At 38.9% G+C, this 21,853-nt stretch overlaps 1 protein-coding gene across 22 annotated transcripts in view; it reads right to left on the bottom strand.

Annotated features, from left to right (window-relative positions):
* RBFOX1 (RNA binding fox-1 homolog 1) overlaps positions 1-21,853 on the bottom strand; it is a 1,178,577-nt gene that overhangs the window by 280,254 nt on the left and 876,470 nt on the right. Inside the window, exon 1 of one of the 22 annotated variants that reach the window (XM_066561206.1) lies at positions 12,098-12,175. The exons of the other annotated variants lie outside the window; for them this stretch is intronic. Coding sequence (XP_066417303.1) covers positions 12,098-12,157 — 60 coding nt within the window. The 5' untranslated portion in view covers positions 12,158-12,175. Of the gene's footprint in view, positions 1-12,097; positions 12,176-21,853 lie in introns of those variants that run through there. 22 annotated transcript variants of the gene reach the window in all.

Below are 21,853 nucleotides of genomic sequence, written 5' to 3'. Positions count from 1 at the left end.
GATGCATTTCAAGTTATACTACGTTGTAAGTTTATCATTGTATCTAGTTTTATCATTTTCTACAATAAAACAATATTAAAAGAAGGGCAGTTCTGGTCGTGAATAATCACACCTGATACACACCACTGATCCTCAAAAAATTTCCCTTGACTTCAAGTACTCCTTTCATGTACTCCTCATTCTTACTTAAATATTCCAGCACCTAGTGCTGAAAAGTCAATATGATTTTCAAGACTGAAATAATATGGAAAAAAATACATTTGAAACAAGCAAACTTTAACAATCTTATTTACCGAAATCTTGCCAAAGTGATTCAATTGCCATAAAATACTTAGTCGAGGAGCAGACAGCCTTGCTGCATAATTCATCAGTCATTTTAATCCTGTTGATGAGTATCAGGTTCTCTACAGAAATGCTTTTAAAGAGTGCTTAAGAAAAATCATTGTTAGTTAGGGAATTATGAGATGTATTACTAACAGATAAAACAATCCAGCAAAACCCACCCTATGGCCTCTGTAATGGCAAATGATATTCTTATAAAGAAAACTTATACCCCTGAAGTCATAGACAATCTGCAAATGCTAATACTTTACACAGAAATCTGAGTTAATAGGTTTTCCCCAGCATTCACTTTGAAATTACTGAAAAATGCTACACAGAAAGAAGAATTTGCTCAGTTCTGAGGTTGCTCTAGATCTCAGTTACTTGCAAGCTGAAAGCAAAAAAATTTGATCAACAAAACGGAGTTGTACACAGTCCTAATTACTGGAGAAACTTGTAGATTTTTTACTCTTTTCATATGACCTATCCCTAAATGATTTTATATATCAATAATGACAAAAGTAAGCTACATACTTTACTAAGACTGTGAACTAAGTAATAAAGCCTACAAAACACCAGAAGTAAGTTTATCTGTGTAATTAGAATTTAAGCATCCTGACTGTTTTATTCCATACATTTCCCATACAGAGCTGGACCCTCCATCAGTCAGTTGAGAATATGCACAGGCAAAACAACACTGGAATGACTGAACCACAAAATAAGAAATCTTTGGTTCCTTGCTTTTCATTCATTGTTTTTTGTTCTCCAGCATTCATCCCTGCTCCAACAAAACTTTGGAATTGTGAGCCAGGGGCAGAACAATCAGTTGCTGCTGCACACACAGCCCCATCTGCCCTGGAATGGGAGAGATGTTCAGAAGAGGCAAAATCGTGAGATTTCAACCCATTAATTTCTGGGAGTTATTTAATTGTTGTTGGTCAAATTTGAGCAGGTGTTCTGACTGACTTGAAAGGGCCAAAGTCACGTTCCTGAAAAATATCCCATTTTCCCTGGTTACCTATCAAAGACTGCTAGAATCTCTTGAGAACATTGCCTTTCATGCATTTTAAGTACAGAGAAAACTCTGTACTTCTCTAAACTCAAGCATTTAATTCTAAAGAGTTTAAATTTATCAATTTAACTTTGAGGATGAATCTCACACCTCGTGACACTACCTAATGAAGTGCTGCAAACCCCTCTCTGTTGGGATGCTGTGAACAAGTCAGCTCAGCCCTGTCCAGCTGTGGCTCTGGAGCTGATGCCTCTCCCTTGTCAGTGCTTATCACACCTCATTGTGTCCAAGTGTGGGATTCACTTGGGTTTGAGAGTCAGAGGAGCCAGCATGGAGTTCAATCAGTCCAAGTGCCCAGTCCTGCATTTTGGCCACAATAACCCCCTGCAGTGCTCTGTGTGTGGGATGGTGTGGCTGGACAGTGCCCAGGCAGGAAGGGACTGGGGGCACTGATGGACAGGGACTGACCATGAGCCTGCAGAGTGCCCTGGGGGCCAAGCAGGCCAATGGCTCCTGGCCTGGGTCAGGAATGGTGAGGCCAGCAGGAGCAGGGAGCTCATTCTGCCCCTGTGCTCAGCACTGCTGAGGGCACACCCTGAGAGCTGTGCCCAGCTCTGGGCCCTCAGTTTGGGAAGGACCTGGGGACACTGAGCACATCCAGAGGGGGCAGCGAGGCTGGAGAGGGGCTGGGAACACAAACCCTGTGAGGAAGCCCTGAGGGAGCTGGGGGTGCTCAGCCTGGAGAAAAGGAGACTCAGGGCTGCCCCCATCACTGCACAGCTCCTGAAAGGTGCCTGTGCTCAGCTGGGCTGGGCTCTTTCTCCAGCAGCACTGACACAACCAGAGCACACAGCCTCGAGCTGTGCCAAGGGAAATACAGGTTGGATATTAAGAAAAGGTTTTTTTTATGGAAAGAGTGATAAAGTTCTGGAATGGCTGCCCAGGGAGGTGGTGGAGTCACCATCCCTGGGTGTGTTTAACAAAGCCTGGATGTGGCACTGGGTGCCAGGGTTTAGTTGAGGGGTTGGGGCTGGGGTGGACTTGATGATCTTGAAGGTCTCTCCCAACCTGTTGATTCTGTGAATTCTGTGGATCAGGTGTGCCAGTGCTCCCTTAGTTACACAGCATTTGTGGTGTCCCACCACTACCTTGAGTGAGTGCTGGTTTCTGCATCTCCTTAGTCAAACTAAACCCAGCTTTACTTCTGGCCCATGTAATTTTAATTTATGTGCCAATAACTGTCCACATCATATGCCTGGAAAAAAACAGCAGTTTAAATTTAGGAATTTCTGTATTTCAGAACAAGAAAAATTCAAGTGCTCATGTCCTCAACCTTACACCTAAGTTCTGTGTAGCTTTGTTGTTAAATAATGACTTTCTGAAGTCTTCTGAAGACTTGAAGACTTTCTGAATGTTGTTAAATGTGACTTTCTGAAAGCAAGTTTACAAACACAGGTTTTCTACTGGCAGTGAGGAAGTGCAGTTCAGGAAATAATGTGTTTTTGTGGGGGATGAGCATTTTAATTTATTATTGTCTTTATCTGTTGTTATTGTAAATGCAGTATTTGCTAATATAATTTAAATAACTGAGAGATGCCATCTGAAAAATGAAAATTACAGATCTATTTAATGCAACAAATTTACTGATCCCAAGCAATCAAATGCTTGATTGGTTTAGTGCCACCCCCACAAAAAGAAAAGCTGATATGCACACTGCAAACCTTCACTGGAAGTTTAAAAAATTAAGTAGCACAAACAAATTTGAGCAGGGTTTCCACACTTGCTACAGCACAAGCAGTTGTAGTGGGGACTGGAGAGGGATGAGGTCAGTGGCAGGCAGGAAAATGTGATGACCTAATTCCCATTCTGCTGCCAACTCTGACCTTTGGATTCCATTTCAAACCCAGCTATCCTGTTACCACAATAATATACTGCAGGATGGCCACTGCTTGGCTAATATGATATGTAGATTCCAATAGGAATTTTATCCTTACAACTAAATTGCAGTTATGCCAATTATGATATATTTTTATGTGCATGTGGCACACTGTTTCAGAACAGGCTACAACATTTTTTCCCTTGACATACGAAGAGACTGAAGAAAAAAAACAGATGAAAAATTCAAGCTGAATTCCATATCAGTGCTTGCAACTTGAGTTGATTTTGTACAGCAAATTCCAAATGGTCATCTTCCATTCATAGATTCTTACTAATAAAGTGTCAAAATCTTAAAAAAAATTATTGAGTATAAATGACATTCAGACAAACAATATAGGAGCAGGATACATGGATTTGATTTGATATTAATATTTAAGAAGTAGGAAAAACATTCCAAATGGCAGCTGTGTGAAGCAAGCCACGTTGCCTTCACCAGAAATGTGAATTCTGACAAAACAAAATGATAGTTTCTTTCCAAAAGTAAGCTGTGAAATATTGATTTCTGAAGCATGTTATGAAAAGCTGGGCCTTCTAACCCTTGGTAATGATTGTGAGAAGGAAAACAGTGAGATGAGATACAATCTCACATTAATTGCACATGGAAATCATGTTTTTCAAGCTGCCTAATTTACTGTGAAACTGGAGGGACACAAGGAGCTGAAGAGAGGGCAAAACCCATCATTTATAACTTGCTTAAAACTTGTTTTTAAGTGGCTCTTTGCAAAAGAATTCCAAGACTACTCTTTGTAGGATAAAGGAGATGAAGCAGCAGGCGAGTCCCCTTGGGCCCAGCTGGGAGCACCACGGGAGGGGCCCCTGGGCACAGCTCAGCACCACAATTCCCTCGGTGCTGATCACACCATTGAGGCTTCTGCTGTGAACAGCTGGCATTTGCTATTGATACCTGCATTCAGAGGCGCTGGAGAGAAAAAGATTTGTTTGTCAATGACAGCTTCTGATCGTTCTGCAAGGGAATCGTAAGGAAAAAAATGGCAATTATCTCCAGGTCCAAGTGATCTCAAAAATGGGATAGCCTTCAATTAAATATGTAATCTGACTGCTTGTTTTCATCTTCAAGCACTAGAAGGATTTACAACACCAGAAAACACACTAAAGGATCATTTCTTCTTCCACTGAAATGTGGGCCCCTTGTATTTTCAAAAATTAACCCTGTGATTTGTCATAATTCTCTGGAATTATAAAAAAACCAGAAACATCCTATTTCAAACAAATAATCGAGAAGAAAATATTTTAATTATTCAAGCAGGACCTTGACTGGATTTACTGGGGATAATTACCTCTAAGAAAGCATTCTAAGCCAGAACTGATTAGAAAGTGGGAGAATTCTTCACAAGCCAGTACCCACACACTCACTATGTCATCTAAGTGTCCCACCTACTGAATTCCTGAAAGAATCCTTCATCTCAATGAATGTAAAGAGAAAAAATTCTGCAAATCAAAGATAATTGCTCTTAAACACAAAACTTACAGAGCCATTAGAAATTTGGAGGTAATTTTCAGATTTTGCTTAGATGAAGAAAATTTAGGAGCAGATTCTCTTGAAATCTATAGATCAGAGAAGTGGGTATACTAAAATCTAGTTGATAAAGGAAAAATTAATCATGAATTGCACATAGCATGCAGGGTTTGTGGCAGAAGCCTGCTACTCTGTTGAGTCTGATGAGAAAAGCATCCTCAGAAATCTCAGACTGAACCACAAAATCACCTCAATCTTTTTCTTTCTCCAAACAGGTGTGAAATGCAGCTCAGCTGAAAACTGCAGTTCTGACTTGCAAGTGAATTAAGCTTCACAGAATGATAAATAAAATGTTCAGTAATGTGCTTTTGGTGTGACTGAATAAGGCATCTGGATAAAATTGAGAACTATAGGAGAACATTAAATCACTTTAAAAACATGCATGAACTTCAGAATGATGCTGTCATCACATTATTTATATTCTAGACAGACCAAAGAGCTATTATATTTCAGGTCTTTCACAGCAAAACAAAAGCTTTACACAAGTAATATTAAGTATTTAGATGCTTTCATGCAGGATTTATTATTTCATATTTTGTCCTGTCTCTATATTTCTTTCAATTTCAACTGCATTTTTTGTCATTTCAGCTTTATAGTGTTTGGTACATTTGTTTTGTTATCTATTATCTGATGAACAATCTCAAGTCATGCAGAGCTGGATATGGCTGAGAGAACTTATCCTCCCTAGATCATCAAACTAAACAAAAGCACGAGCCAAAGAAACATAGCAGAAAAACCCCTCAGTTTTGTACTATTTAGGCAAAAATATGTTTACACACCTTTAATATTGATCTGAATTAACCATGTTATAGAGCAGCCAACAGTAGAGGAAGTTATTTCACACAGAAAGACATAAATTGTCTTTTCAAAGATTTTTTTTCAGTGCTCTTCCTTTACAGAACTATATAAACATTCACCATGACAGTAAATATGTAAAATAACATATTTCATTAGAAATGAACATAATAAATTAAATCCTCACCAACAATAATTAGATTTTTCTATCATCACCAAAATTTGGTTTTTTAATCTAACTTTTAAAACACAGGCTTCACCAAGCTTATCTCCTTGATCAGGACAATGCTGCTCCTTCTGGATTTCCTGTGATTGGGATTTTGTACACATCAGCCCAAAAATGCTGCTGCTAGGCTTCACTGCATCTACCAAGGCAGAAACATTTTTTATACTTATTCAGCTTGAAATTTTCCACTTGTCCCTAACTGTTGCTCTCTCCTTCTGCCAACTGTTCTGAGTATAGCCATCAAACCTTTTGCATAGTAACCTTTTTAATTTGCTTCAGAGCAGCTAAACAGGCAAAGCCATCAAAATGTCAGAGAATCAGCAGCTCCAGCTCAAATCTTTCTCCTTTCATGGTGGTCTCTGTACCAATTTAGCAAACCTTTGCCTTATAACCACATTTGTTGATGCAGTATAAACCTACAGTTAAATAGGATTTCATGTTCTGTTAAAGCAAAACAAACAAACAAAAAAAAAAAGCCTGTCATCAACTAAACATCTACCTGGAAAGCAGCTCTGATTTAGAGCATATTTGTAGGCATGCAAATATAAATTATGTTGTAAGATTTGCATAACCAAGATTGATCCAACCTAGAGAAGAAGTTAAATTATTCAGCTGTGCCTGCTTCTGTGTGGTCTCAGGGATTTTCTGGCACCAAGGCACAGGGAGTGGGGTTTGCTGCTGTCTCCTCTGGGTTGGACTTCAGTTGATGCTCAGGAATTGCACAAGCTGTTGTCCTGATCATGTGAAAAGGGTTTTGATGAGCAAGGAGGGAGCAGTAAGTACAGAGGGAATAACACAACCCCAAGGCCGGCCAGGAAATCTGGACTGCTGCTTTCTTTGGAGCAGATTTCACAGAACTCCTCAAACAGAACTCTCAATCTTCTGACCCAAAAAAGACTTTGAGAATTCCTCTCTTTGAGAAGTGGGAAATGACATGCTCACGATGTTCCAGTGAGCCAGAGCACAGAACTGAATTAACTCCTATTCCAAAGTGTGATGACAGGGTAGATCAAAAAGATAAAGTATAAACCCAGCAAAGATTATACACCACCATCTCGTAATAGGTGTAAAAATGCACATATTTTGATTCAGTAGATGATTATTCAAGCATACAGTAATTAATCTTTATTGTGATAGAAGCAACAGAGAGGAAAGACAAAATCTGAAGCTACTTTAAACTTATCCTATCAAGTCCTTTCAGGACACATCAAAGATTTTATGTTCAGTCTGTTGGTTCAAATATTCTCATAGTGAATTGTGTTTCAGGAGTTTGTTTCCCTTTGAAACAGAAGGTAAATTTTCCAATCCTTGTTATACATTAATTGCACCTTATGTATTTTCATTACTAGCCAGCTATAGGAAAATTACCTTAGTAGTTTTTACAATAAATGCAGAATTCTTTACTGGAGAAACCACCCACACGTCAAAGCCGTGAACACAAATGCTGACAATCAGTCTGACATCCAATCTGTTTCCAACCCACAGCCACAGAAATAGAGCACTGCACATTCCAAAAAAAGACCACTAACATTTTCGCCAGTTTAAAGTACATTAAAACTTCTTTGATTACTCAGAAGCTTTGCCCCTGCTCGGTTCATCCTTCCTCCAACTCATTCACATGTACAATTAAAAGATCATCAGCTAAAGTTTTTGTACTGGGGTTTCAAAAGGATGATAAGGCAGCAGGCTGTCACTGAAATTCAAGGCATTGAGTTCTTAATAATTTTCTTTAACAGCCATAACTGTAATTTGAGTATATCAATGACAGCAATTGAGCCATATGAATTATGTGTTGATTTCCAAATAATCAGAAATAAAAAATTGTAGGATATTGTATCTCTCAGATAAGAGAGAAATGAAAAGCAGAAGGGAAGGCAAAACATTTAAACAACATGAATATTATAAAGCATGAATGCTATAAAGCACCAATGTCTATTAGAATTCAAAATATCTTTGTGATACAGCATATAAAAAGGGGTTTAATGAAACAGTAATAAGATGTTTGAATGATTTGTCCTATGAACTGCAAATCACAAAACACCAGGAAGATTTATTACTCACAGAATACAGGAGCATTCTGGGAGTGATAAATTCCCAAGGGCTTGGGAGAAGCAAAGAAACCCTTAAAATCAGACTTTAACCATTACTCAAAGCAATACAAACCCAAAAACTAGTACGACTGAAAATGCACTCCAAGAGAGGCAGTCTGGTGAGGAAGAGGATGAAAATATTATCCAGGGAACAAGTGCCTGGAAAGGAGCTCTAAGGAAAAGGACATGGAAGAGCAGGAGGAGGAGCGAACACGGGATAACAATGAACAGCAAATTCACAGCAAAGCCCAGGTGCAGCAGCCTGGGAGGTGTCAGGAAGGCTCTGGGGAGCAGAACCCCAGCAGCGGTGGGACTTTGTGCTGCCCAGGGTGAGCAGATGGACAGATGGACAGGGTGCAGGCAGTGCAGCACAGCACAGGGCATGGATCAGGGAGGGGGGATCATCCAGCAGAGCCTGAGGCAGCTGGGGCTGCTCAGCAGAGAAGGAAAGGCTCGAGGGGTCCCAGAAATGCACATGAACTCCTCAAGGGAGGGTGCAAAGAGGATGCAGCCAGATAAATTAGAAGGGGCAATGGGCACAGACTGACTCGCATTACACCCTATTTAAATAGCAGAGAACTTGTTTCCTGGGAGGAGAACCTACCCAACAGTGGAACAGTGTTCCCATACTGGTTGTGAGTTCATGGGGATGCCCCAAACCTGCTCCCTGTGCAGCTGATCCTGCTTTGTGCAGTGGATGGATGCAGCAACATCCAGAGGGCCCCTCCAGCCTGTGCCATTCTGTAATTCCATAACACCAAAACCCCAATTCTTCTACTTCTAACTCTTCTCTGGAATAATCAGCCACTTACCCTTCATCCACATCCAAATATCAAATTATTCAAGCCTCTGTGGTATATTGCTCTTAAATCTTTCAAAGTTCACCTACAGCTCCTCCCTCTGATAATCAGAACCTTCAACTGCTTATGTTACAAATTAATTAAAAATATATGAAAGAAAAAATAAAAGGGAAAAAACCCTTCAGAATTTATGTGCTAAGGTTTAGGGAGTGAAGTCTGTGAAGCACTAAAGTGTAAAAAAGTGAAGTGAAAAAATTTAGACCGTCTATAATAAGGAGGTGAATGAAGAAAGAATGAATGAACTCCAATTCAAAAAGGTAATACCGCCAAGCTAAAATATTTTAGTCATGACACACTTGGAAATTCAAAACCCAGTGATAAGGACTTTATTCTAGGATAAGGCAGCTGAAGATTTAACTCTGAAATAACTATAAAGATCTATGCATATGGATCTCTTATGACAGAAAAACCTTAAATTGCACAATGCCAACCATATCCTCCTGTCAAAATATGTATAATTTATTAAAAATTGTAAAACGAAATATAATTTTGTTTTTAGCTGCTGCTAAAAACTAAATTATATTTATGATTAAATATTGCTATTTCTCAGCAATGATTACTGAGCCTAAAAAAATGGACTTGAAGGTTTTAATAAGAACTCGGAGAGCAAAAATCCTCTTTTGTCCAGACCAACTCCAGACACAACTTTGCTCTTACTCATAATTCCTCATGCTGTGACAGTGGTATCCTTTGAACAGCTTTAGCATGTACTGAATGCATGACAAACATAGGAAACTGAAACTTAAAGGGGGAAAAATCCTTTAGTTCCAAGACAGATGCTCACTTCTGAAGTCTTTTCAACCTCCTCCTTCCCACTGTGTTTCATTTCAGAATTCAGCACTATCACACAAAAAAGAAGCCTTGCTCTGTCCATGGGGTAGCAGAGGGAATGTGTGTTCATCAAAACCCTTTATTGTCTGCCCCAAATTGGGCCTTTCCAGCCATGTTTGACAGCTGAATCATAAACATGATATTCTGTGAGCTTTTTTTGAGCTTTGGAAAGTAACATTTTAAATCTACAGCTCACCTCGAATGTCTCTCTCTGATCAATATATATTTAAAGAGTTTTCCCTGAATTAATTAGCACTTTTATTTCATATTTACTACTGTGCTACTTTCACTTAAAAACAAAAAAAAAAGATTTTGCCTGTTCACAAGATTTCACACAGATTTATCCACATCACTGAATATTCAGTCTTGAAAACAGAAGAAATTAAAGTTTTCCAGTGTCACAGCATTTAACCCCCTACCCAATCCACACACCTGCAGCTATTTGCATTTGATAACACACCTTTAATGCATGGAGAGCTACTTTTTGGCTAACCAGAAAGGCTCCCAGTTCCTAGGTTTGCAGTTTCCAGTGGCCCCACCATCACTGGAGCCACTCAAACTATTGCAGATCCTCTTTCTGATGCTTTAGATTGGTTAGGCTCACTGTGAGAACCTGAGTACTGATTGCACGTCTAGAAATTATTCCTATTAAAATAGGGATACTAAGTTTAAAAAGAAGTGATCAATCAATATTTGCATGTATATGTAGGTATATTATTCATGTGTGACAGAATGATATCAATAATCACATAAAAGATTTTGGTTTAAATCCTAAGAATTAAACTTGCCAAATGCTTTGAACCTGCCTGTGTGGAATGTCATTGCAAAGGGAACACCTCAAGAATTTGGCTACTGAGCAGATATGACTTGTGAAAAGTCAGAGAAATTATTGAAGTTGCACTAGTTAAAAAAAAAACCAAAAATGCTAAAATTTACTTTACTTTAGCATGTATGGAAAGTAAATACTTATTTTCAGAGTTTTATTGTGTGTTGTTCTGGTTTTACTTCACTCTGGTTTCTTTTGCCTCCTTCCTTGATCTCTCCCTTTTTCTGGTCCAGTATGCCCAAATGCACATACATAAACATTTTCATATAAACATGCATGCATCCATATCTCTCTATCTATATGTACATGTGTGTGTATAGCAGATCCGTGGCAAGAACAACATTAACAACAGAGTCTGTTTAGATCATTCACCTTTCCTTCACAACAATTGTCACATGCTAAACAACACCAAAGTCTCAACTATAAGGCAAAGAATATATATAGGTGTGTGTGTATATATATATATATATATATAGGTGTGTGTATATATATATAGGTATATATCATAAATAATATTTAAATAATAGGTATATTAATAAATAATAACAAATAATAAATATATAATATTTAAGTGTGTATGGAAATAGCCAAGTTCTCTCTCCTCTCTCATTACAAACTTTCCCAAAGGCAGCCAAGAACCCAGCTATGAAGAAAGGCAAAGAGAAGAGAGAGAAGCACTTTCTCTGCAGCCCCAGACAGCGCTGCCTGCCCAGCTTCTCCTCCCTGTGGGGCTGGCAGGCTGAAGGCACAGATGCCAAGCTGAGGCAGTGATTTTGCAGTGATGGCATCTGGCTCCTTGGCACACACCACTGATATTTGTGTTGGCTGCTCTGCTCTTGCCCCTGGGGCTGTTAATGGGTTAAGTTCATGATAGGATGTTGTCTGAGCCTTTCTTTTGACTCACCTTTGATTCTGCTCAATTTCTGTCAGAATAAAGCTGCTCTTCACCCTCCTGAAGTCTTTGTGCTTTAGCTGGTATATGTGATGATGTCATTTTGGATGGTCCTGTTGTGCTAATGGATGATTTGGATAGGGCAAACCACCTCTTTCTATATTTTACACTTTAAAAATTTATGTCTGCCAAAACCTATTAACACAAATACTTTATTCAAGGACACTGTTTTTTATTGTGATCCTAAAAAAAAAAAAAGAGCTAAAAGTGTGAAAGTACCATAACCGTGATAAAAAGGAAGCAGTATCAAAATCTGATTCTATTTTATTATAACTCCTTGTGTTAAGAAAAAAAAAATCATAGTATCATTCTCTATATATTGCTGGAAATGTGGAGGCAAATTTTACAGTTGAAAGTAGAAAGTCAGTGAGCTGCTTGAACACGTCACAAAAGGTAACTCCAACGGGCTTATCTCACAACAACATGGTTTCTAGTCCAGAAATATCAGCTTATATGACAGTAATTACTAAAACAGATGGGCAAGGAGCCAAAAAGAGGCATCACATCAACAGTGGGCTGAATGCAACTGGGAGCTATGGAGCAGAAAGGAGCTGTGCCAGATTGTGTGGCAGCTGAGTGTCTCATTGGTGACCATTTGCTGTGCAATCTCAGACACATCTACAAAATTATGCATTCCCCATTGATTTCATGCTAAAATGGTTGAGGAAAAAAAAGCAAAAAAGCCTCTGTCTGAACTTGAACACAGTACCTGCTGACAAGTTCCTTCCTTTGAGTACTCAGGGTTTTCCTCCTTGTTCCTATCTGCCATTCACAAGCCTGGCTGCACATTTTAGATCCACACTGTCAGGTGTTACATGAGTGGCAGTCAAAACAACAACAGAGGTCTGCAGACAGAATTAACCAATAGGTTCAAAATATTCCTAACATTTACCCCCCAAAAAATCCCACCACATATTTTCCCTTCAGGAAATCTATTTATGAATAGTGGTAAACTATAGGTAAACAGCACTTTGATAAAATGAACAGAAAAAGAAATCTCAACTCAAAAGACAAATTATCTCTAAAATGACTAAAGAAATGCAAAGCAAATGCAGAATTCCCTAACCGAGTCCTGTTACCATTTGATCTTTGTTTTTTGGGTTTTTTTTCCCATAAAGAAAAAAAATCACAAAACTTTGATTTAAATCTTTCTGCTGACTATTCAACCACTGTACATTTTAGAAAATGCATTTTTTAAATTATTATTAGAATTGGCTATCATTATAAAGAATACTAAAAATCCAGAGCTGATTGAGATCAATATTCATACGAATTTATCTCTAACAGCAATTAATAGTTTGCAAATTCTAAGACTAGAACAGCAACAGTAAAGCATTATCTTCAGTCCAATCTGATATCTAATGTTATTGAGATTTTGAACAACTTTTAATAAAGAAATCTTTTGGATATAAAGGCATTGGCACTTCCTTCTGAATCCCTCACCAGGCTGTTCAGCCTTGCAATTAATCTTAGCAGTTCATTCATTTTACAAACATCCTTGCCTATTGACTCCTACAGAAGGGAGCTCATCCACTCACTTGGTTACATTAATTATCCAGAGCAGATAAAGCCAAGGAAATCTGTGAGACACCAGAGACCCCATTAGTTTTCTGTGTAAATTCCAAATTTGCTGCATGTAAACAGAAGGAGGCAGATCTGTGACCCTGGAGGGTCCCTGCTCACCTGAGCCTGGGACAGCAATCCCTGCACACCCTGCACAAGCCCAGCGGGAGATCCCAGGTGGTTTATCTGCCTCTCAGAACTTTGGAGGCAAGAAGAAGGCTGTAAAACACTGCAAACCTCCACTGGATTTTCCCAGCTGGAGCATTTATGTGTGTTAAACTACATGGGCGTACCTCAGGTTAGCAACACTACAGGGAGGCCAGGAGGGTATGAAAAGGTCAGGGGGGCAAACAAAGAGTAGGGGAGTGTCACCATCATGTTTTCTGAAAAATCTCTTTGCCCAGGATTCTTCTCCTGGGAAGCTGAGAAGGCTCAGAGAAAAAGGAAAACAATATATCTCATTTGCTTCTCCTGTGTTCTGCTGCTTTGGGATGTGGCTGGAGATTGTTTATCCAATGTGAGTTGTTTTTACTTAATGGCCAAGCAGGGTCAGGCTGTGTTGGGACTCTGGAAGGAGTCACGAGTTTTTCATTATTATCTGTTAGCCTTCTGTCTGTATCCTCTCTCTATTCTTTAGAATAGTTTTAGTAAAGCATTCCTTAATACAATATAGATCATAAAATAATAAATTAGCCTTCTAAGAACATGGAATCAGATTCATCATTTCCTCCCTTCGACGGGGGCCACAGAAAATACCACAGGGGTGGGAAAGGACAAGGCAAAGGGAGAAGAGTAAATTATTTACAGTGTAGAATAGTTTTGATTTACCTGGACTTCTTTACATTGACCTCTGACTGCAATTATATTTCCTCTTGCTTTTTTCCTTCACAACACCTAAAAAGCAGCCCAGAGATGAACTAAATAATTATTGTGCACACTTCACTTTTGTCTCAGTTCCAACAAAACTTGATACCATTCCAGAGTCCAGATTTTTCTTGAAGAAAGTGATCTTAAATTCTTACAACTTAGCAAACATGTATGATATATTATACACTTTGCCCAAATTAAAAAATGTCCCCTGCATGTGCCAATGTCCTTTCTGCATGAGGCACGGTATTTGTTCTGCATAAATTGAAAGCAAGCTACTTTTTAAAAATGGGGCAACAGAGGCCTGTGTGAGCAGAAAAATCCCGTTCTCACTTGAATCACCTCATACAGACAACTATTTCAATTTTTTCTGTGCATGTGAATTTGGCACTGTTTCACAGAATATCAATAATCTGCATATACATGTATGTATATACACACACACATGTATACCTGCATGAAGGGAAAAAACCCCTTGCATCAATCAGTGGCTTGCAGGAAAGTTCAATAGTGAAGATCCTTGTCTATTACCTTCAGTCAGTTAAATTAAAATAAAATATTGTTAAAAAGCAAGAATTAATCTTCAGCTGACAACATAAAGCTCATCAGTGCAGAGAACTTTTCATTAGCCTAAGAAGGAAAGAAAACATATATGCACATATACAAAGAAATATATATATATATTTAATTCTGTAAATCCACAATTAAGTCTAGGGAACAAGAAAATGATAATCAGTTTGTATTTTCTCTAATAACACAAAATCATTCAAAATAAGAGATTAAAAGGAGTTAACTGAATATTTCAAACAACTGCAAAATCAAAGTGACAAAACAATTTGGAAGCTCTGCTCTGGCTCTTAAAGAAGCTTGGGGCACCCTGTAAAAGAGGGGAGACATCTTTCACAGTGGGAAATCAAATTCTTACCTGAGGAAAATCCCAATTTGAGTGAAGCAAAGATTATGTGAGTTCATATTGATTCTGTGTGTTAAGGAAACAATTTCTAAGAGAGAACAGTACTGTTAAGGAACTGAAAAGGAAAGTATTATATAACAGAAACCCCACAGGGCCTGAATGTACTGAGGAGTTTTAATTGAAGTTTTAATTGAAACTTGAAGTGGGACTTGCTCCATGAGAAAATATGCAAGAATGAGCCATTATGAAAACCATTTTATAGCAAAAATGTGTTAATATCAGTTGTTATAAACTATCTGCTTGATGGCTTCCACAGACCATAGCTTTAGGAAAATCCCTAAGGGCAGCAAAGCTCCTGAGTGGAGCAGACACAAAGCAAGGCAGCAATCGCTGTTCCAGATCCAGGTGAGCAAATTGCTTCTACTGGCAATGTTTGTCACAGGGTAGGGGGAAGGCAGAAATCACAGAGAACCCTGAAAGGTTCACTGAGCAGTTTGGAGTTTCCTGTGACTCCCAGAATGGCTGAAGAGAGGGGAAGGAGGAAGCAGATCCATGGCAAGAACAACATTATCAACAGAGTCTGTTTAGATCATTCACCTTTCCTTCACAACAATTGTTACATGCTAAACAACACCAAAGTCTCAACTATAAGGCAAATAATCATAGAAATAACCACACGGAAATGCTTTTGTTTGGTTATTTTTAATTTAGAACAGTCATTTGGCTTTCTCTTTTTCAGTTCTGAAGTCCTCTTGGGTCTGCCCTTGCCTTCTCTGTATGAACTTGGATAAATTGTATAGTACTGATTAAGTTCAGTAAATCTTAGCAATTCTATTATTAGGAATATTTTTTAATTTTTTAATCTACCTGGCTAATTACAACCTGAAAAGCATACATGTTTTTTATTAAAAGATGAAGGAATACTATTCTACTGAAAGTGATTGCTATTCTGGTTTTGTCCAAAAGCACCATCACACCAAGAAAACCAGGAACAAAGTAATTATTTGCATGTAAACCTAATAAAAATGCAATAATCTAGACTGAATATCCACAGCTTAATTTATAAAAGTTATTAAAATATTAAAATGTAATTAAAATGAAAATATTTAAATGTAATCACTGGGCACTTATAAGACAGTCCACAAATGTATGCAAATTACTGGGGTTTTATTTATTTATAAATAAATATGTTCACATACACCAATGTAATCTAAAAAGATATTAAAACAACGTGTAATAATCTCAGTACAATAATTTTATCCATTGGCTCAACACAACCTTTTGTTCATAACACCAATAAAAGGCAGGAAAATTAATCTCTATATTCTTCACCTATAAACAAATATACTTAAAGTGCATTATCTTTACATCCATTTGATTAAGCACGTATTCCATTCACAACTAAATAAAAAGAGCTATGTAATGGATAAAATGTTTGTACTTCCATTGGTGTTAGGGGCTGGAAATGGGTTTCTGTGGCTCCCAGAGGAGGGGTTTGGAGTGAGCGATGCTGCAGGACTCGGAGCACATGGAGAAGGTGACGGTGTCGGAGGGGCTGACCCTGCTGGAGCCAAGTCTATCCACAAACAAGCGCTTGACTGAATGGCCTTTCATGGAATAATACCTGCAAATGTGACTCCAGCAAAGCTCCAAGATCCTGCACATTAGCAGAAATGCAAAGAGACATTTCCAAGAGCCGGGGCAAACGCTGGGGATGACTTCCCCTGCCTTTCACCAGGCACTGCCATTAGAGTGCTTTAGCTTCCATTAAGTTGTCACTTCCCTGTGCTGCCAGCTCTCCAAGGGGGACAATTCGTTCTGACAGAACCATGGCCTGTCACATGCACTCACACTCACTGGGAATGAACAGGAAAACCCCCAGAGCTGATGGATTTATTAGAGATTGGAGCTGGCACGTATATTGCTTATATGTACAGAGCAAGGTAATTAATAAGCTCTAACCTGTCCACCTTAAGCACCTCATATTTACTTGAATAAACTGAATTCAAGGCACACAAATGTAAATCATACCAAACTGTTCTTTCATTGGATTCTGAACATTAAATTTGTGTAATTAGCCCTTATTGATTACGACAGTTTTGTAGCAACAACATCCAGTTCATACATATTTTTAATACATAAGAATTGCCACACTGGCCAAGAGAAAAGGCTGATCTAGTCCAGAATCACAGGGGCAAACATTGAGGGAAGGAACAGAAGAAATGCCATGTGAGCATGGCCCTGGTCTGCAAAATATAACCCTGCAGCCAGTGACTGCTGAGCCTCCTGAGCCAGAACTTCTCCACAGCTCCTGGCTCCATCCTGCTGGATTCCAGAGAAATTCTAAGCACCACAATCCTGCTCCATGTGAAGAAAGCCCATTGTTATGCTAATATTGAACTTGCTGGCTGACAATATCAATGAGTGCTGATTCTTGTACAGCAAAACATTGAATTTTTTTGAAGCACTGATGAATGTCTAGGCCTCTCTTTTTACTTATCTGTCATCATTCCAAGCTCAAGAACCCTAATCTATTTAAGATCTCAACCAATAGAAGATATTTTGCACTTCTCACCTTCTGCTTTCTAGCCATTGGACATATGTGTGGTCAGAAATATGCTTGCTGTACAAAACATGAATGCAAGAAGGATTTCAGCACTCAAGATCTCCACACCATTCCAGTTTTCTATCACAGAAATTATGGCCATCAGTCTTTAATACATCCATTGCACTTTATGTTTTCTCAATAACTGTTAACAAGTTATTAATTATAATTTATCCTTGGCCAGATCCAATAAAGGAACTTTGTACAACCTGAAGACAAACTCTTTAATTTAGTTTGCTGGCTTGGGCTGGGAGAGAGTTAATTTTCTCCATAGTAAATAGTACGGAGCTGTGGTTTGGAGTTGTGCTGCAAACACAAGGAAGCTCTGAGAAGTTTTTGTCAGTGCTGAGCAGAGCTGACACAGAGCCAGCGCTGCTTCTGCTGGGGCTGGGAGTGCTCAGGGGAGTGGACAGAGCCAGGACAGCTGACCCAGGGGATATTCCAGAATATCCCACACCACACTCAGCATCTGAAGCTGGAGAAGGAGGGAATGTTTGGGTGATGCTCCTTGTCCTGCCAGGCCCCTGTCCCACATGATGGAGTCCAGCTGGCCTGGGTGATCAATACCTGCCTGCCATGGGCACTGGGAATGAATTCCTTGTTTTGCTTTACCTGTTAAGTGTCGTTATCTCAGAGCTTTAGGTTTTTTTACAGATTCTCCTCCCTCCCAGGGCGGGCAGCAGTGAGGGCACTCCATGAGCAGCTCTGTGGTTCTCAGTTGCTGGCAGGGAACCTTTAAGTGCTATTTCACCTCTTTAGAATCTTGGAGAAATGAAACACTGATGAAAATGAATGTTTTTCTGAAGGACAAGTCAATTAGAGAAGACACAATTACACGTGGAATCCTCACACAAGTCAGATGTAATGCAGTTTCTTCTTATAAATCCTTCTGGAGGAATTTGTCCTTTCTCTCTCTCTCTCTCTCTCTCTCTCCCAGTGCATCATCTTCCCTGCCGGAGCTCAGCTTTGTCCTTCTGGATCACAGATCTTCTGGAAGTTCTTGGGCTGCAGCAGAAGGCACTTGGGCCACAAAGGGTGGCAGAAAAAAGCACATGGTGTCAAAAGGGAGGAAGCTGGGACAGAAGAGACACTGTTATGCTCCTTGGTGGTGGCAAGAGCCAGGGCAGAGGCAGAGCCAGCTGGCTGGGAGGAGAGGATGACAGCCATCAGATTAGCTGGGAACAGCCAGGTAGTCCTGAACACCACCACAGCAGACACTTGGCCCAGCAGTGAGGACAGAACAGAGCCCATCAAGCATTGTGAAGGACAAAATCTAGGTTAGGAAAAGGTTAGGCAATATAAAGATGGGTAAGAAAAATACACAAGAGAGACTAGAGGTGGGTGTGTGAGAGGCTGAAGAGAAAAACAAAAGAAAAGATGCAGAGGGGAGGTAGTAAAAAGATAAAAAAAGAGAAAATATTGATTAAATAAAATATTGATTAAATAACTACTCAGCAATATATGTTTCTTAACATACAGTAAAGGACCCCACCACAGTCACAATAAACTGTCTCTAGCTGGTTTTGCATATTAATATTCTTTGTTGTACAGTTATTGAATACTTCTGGTCTCACCTTTAACATTCCAAGTGAAGGGACACATAATTCTCTGTTGTGATGATAACTGGGAGCAGGCATGGCTGTCACAAAGGTCAATTGTTCAGCAAGTTTAGCACAATCTTTATCGACTTCTAATTATTACTTTTAGCTTTACCACATTTTGCTTCCTTAATTACAATTCTGACATATTTTAAGATTTATTTAAGATGCTGAGGTGCAGAGGCTCATAGATAAACCTTGGTGATTTTCTTGCATACAATGTGAAATGATGTGCTGGATTTAACCTCATGCAATAGCTGGGCTGAAATAAAATACTAAAAATTGATTTTTGTCAAAATTTAAATCATTTAGAACAAATAGAAAGTGAAGAGGATGTATTATTTTATTAGCGAAAGACATTGTAAGCTAGCTGGTACCACTGAACAGTCAAAATTGCACTTCTGGTATTACAGATGCTTTGATCTAAATGATGCTGGCCTTCTAAATCCTAATGCCCTTTAATTCTTTTAACCTATAAACCTTCACAGGTTTGGAGTTTTGTATTCTCCAAAAACTCAGTCTTATTTAGAAGGCTTTTAGGATAATTCTGCTTGAAGAAATAATCTTTTAAAGAAAAAAACCCAAAAAACTGAGCCTTGACTGCTCTGAATTTTCCACACCTACGTCTCAAGGTAAACAGAATGTTTCATGTAAAGCAAAGAAAAATTTCACCTGTTTACTTCCCTGCTATTGTTATTATCAGACCTTTGGGATAACTGGAAAAAGTCAAGGTTGAGTGATGCTTTGTCTTGCCAGACAGTTGTGGTACTTGGAATCAGCATCAGAGAAAAATGAGTCAAGTTTTCCTTCGGAGTAAATATGAAGCACAGAAATACTCAGCTGAAAAAATGAGTTCTGACAAACTTGGTCAAGTAGCAAGCAGCAAACTGCTTCTTTTCTCCCATATTTGTTCTAAAGTGCTTGTTACATTTTTTAACATGCCTAATGACTGCAATGAAAATACAATTTATTTATTAACAAGCAGCATTTCCATTCTTTGACAGTCTTTCCCTACCCCCAACCCCCCCAAAAAAAATCCTCCAAACTTTCAAGTAAGCTCATCAATTACTCTTAACACTCTAAATAGTTGGCAATGTTTACACAACATCCTTTCAGAGTTATTCAGCTCGATCTTGCAGCTCATTAAAAGGATCTCTATTTATTTGCTGTGTGTTACAGTTCTTCACTTTGGCACCACACGCAAAAAGGAAGCCAATTTTACTTTTCCCTGTGGTGTTAATTGGTAGAGCATGCTGCCTGCCTCTTCATTAATTATGTCAATGTGTATGAAACTTTCATTTTCATGGCAGTGTTTTAACAAAGCTTTGCAACGAGGCACACGAAAAGCCAGCAAACTCCAGTTTATAAAAAAGTGGGGAATGAAGGCTAGCAGCAGCCAGAATATAATATTTATTTCAAAAGCAGCTTTTTTCCTCCTTATCCCTTTCAGAAAACATCTAAAGCAAGCACTTACTGAAGTAAACAAGATCAACTTTGCTGCTGAAAGTAAATAAATCTCCATATAACACACAGATAATGGATCTGGAAACACTATAACTTCACAGAGCACAAAGAATGAGAGAAGGACCTTTAGCCCAGCTGAAATGGTTTTGCTCCTAAAACCATTTCCAGATAATTTACTGATCTCATCCCATCAAGTGTACAGAAATCACTCACTGCTTGATAGCTCACTAAACACTGGGGCTTTGTCTAAAGACAAAACTACCACTAGCACAGCAAAAACAGGCACTGACCATATGAAATTCCTCTGGATGCCTTTAGCCTGGCTCTGTTTACTAACTGCAAGTGTTGGTAAAAGACTAACACTGAGCTTTCCTCACTAAAAAAAAAAATTAAACAAAGAAGAAAAAAAAAATTGTTTAGCTCTCCATAACTTGAGATGGAGCACACTGAATTTCACTATATTGGAGAGACTGCCTAGAGACAGAGACTACAGCAACAAATCAAGTCTATGATGAGCTACTTCAGCTCTTTCTGGAAATTCTGAAATGCAAAGCATGAAAATAGAGCAGAGCTCTATTGGAGAAGATATAAAGCATTACAAACTATCAATGAAATAATTTAACAAGTTATCTTGCATTCACATAATTGCAGCTCACAGTCTTGGGAATCATGGCTAGAGAAGCTTTCATGCCACCACTGAGGCTGCAAATGCTCCAGACAAAAGTATTGGTTTCTCACCCCAGGTATCTTCTGACTGATAAAAAACACGTGTGTCACTAGCTAATACCTTTATTTGAGGGACTAAAGAACCCTAAAAATCAAAAAAAACCCTACAAAAACCTCACAAACCACTGAATGTACATTCCAATCTATGATCTAAGCCTTTCACTCTCTACTTCTCTCCCCATATATCTGTGATGGCTTTAAACCAACCTTGGCAGTGACATTAAGTAATAGAAAGAGGAAAAAACATTGAAAAAAAATGTTTCCTACAGTAAGCCTAAACCCTAAAGCAACAAACAAAGAAATGTATCTGGACATGGAAAGCATTGATCCTTCAAGTGGTTCTGGCCAGGGTGGGAGGCAAGAGGGACTCACTGCAGGGAATCCCAGACCCCAAGGTCTGCCCTGTCAGAGCCTTTTGCCCCTGATGGAAGAAGGAAATTTCCCCTCAGCAGAGCTGTCAGCCAGGTGCAGAACATTTGCAGGTGCCATTTTTTTGTTTTTGTTTTGTTTCTCCTTTTCCAGTGTCTATTATTTCTCTCAGGTTAGAAGTATGCCAGTACCCAGACTGCCTCTTCCTGTGGATTTACACAGCCCAGCACTACAGGACACTCCAAACCAACAAAATAGCCATACTATTAATACAGACATTTCTTTATGTACCTCTCTCTGCACTCAAGTGTCCTCAGAAACACTGCAAAACATGAAGCACACCCACTGTTTGCTTGTGTG

The sequence above is a fragment of the Molothrus aeneus genome, chromosome 16, assembly GCF_037042795.1.
Source record: "Molothrus aeneus isolate 106 chromosome 16, BPBGC_Maene_1.0, whole genome shotgun sequence".
NCBI lineage: Eukaryota > Metazoa > Chordata > Aves > Passeriformes > Icteridae > Molothrus > Molothrus aeneus.
Note: the sequence above shows the minus strand (reverse complement) of the source record. Positions and strands in the feature narration are given on the sequence as shown.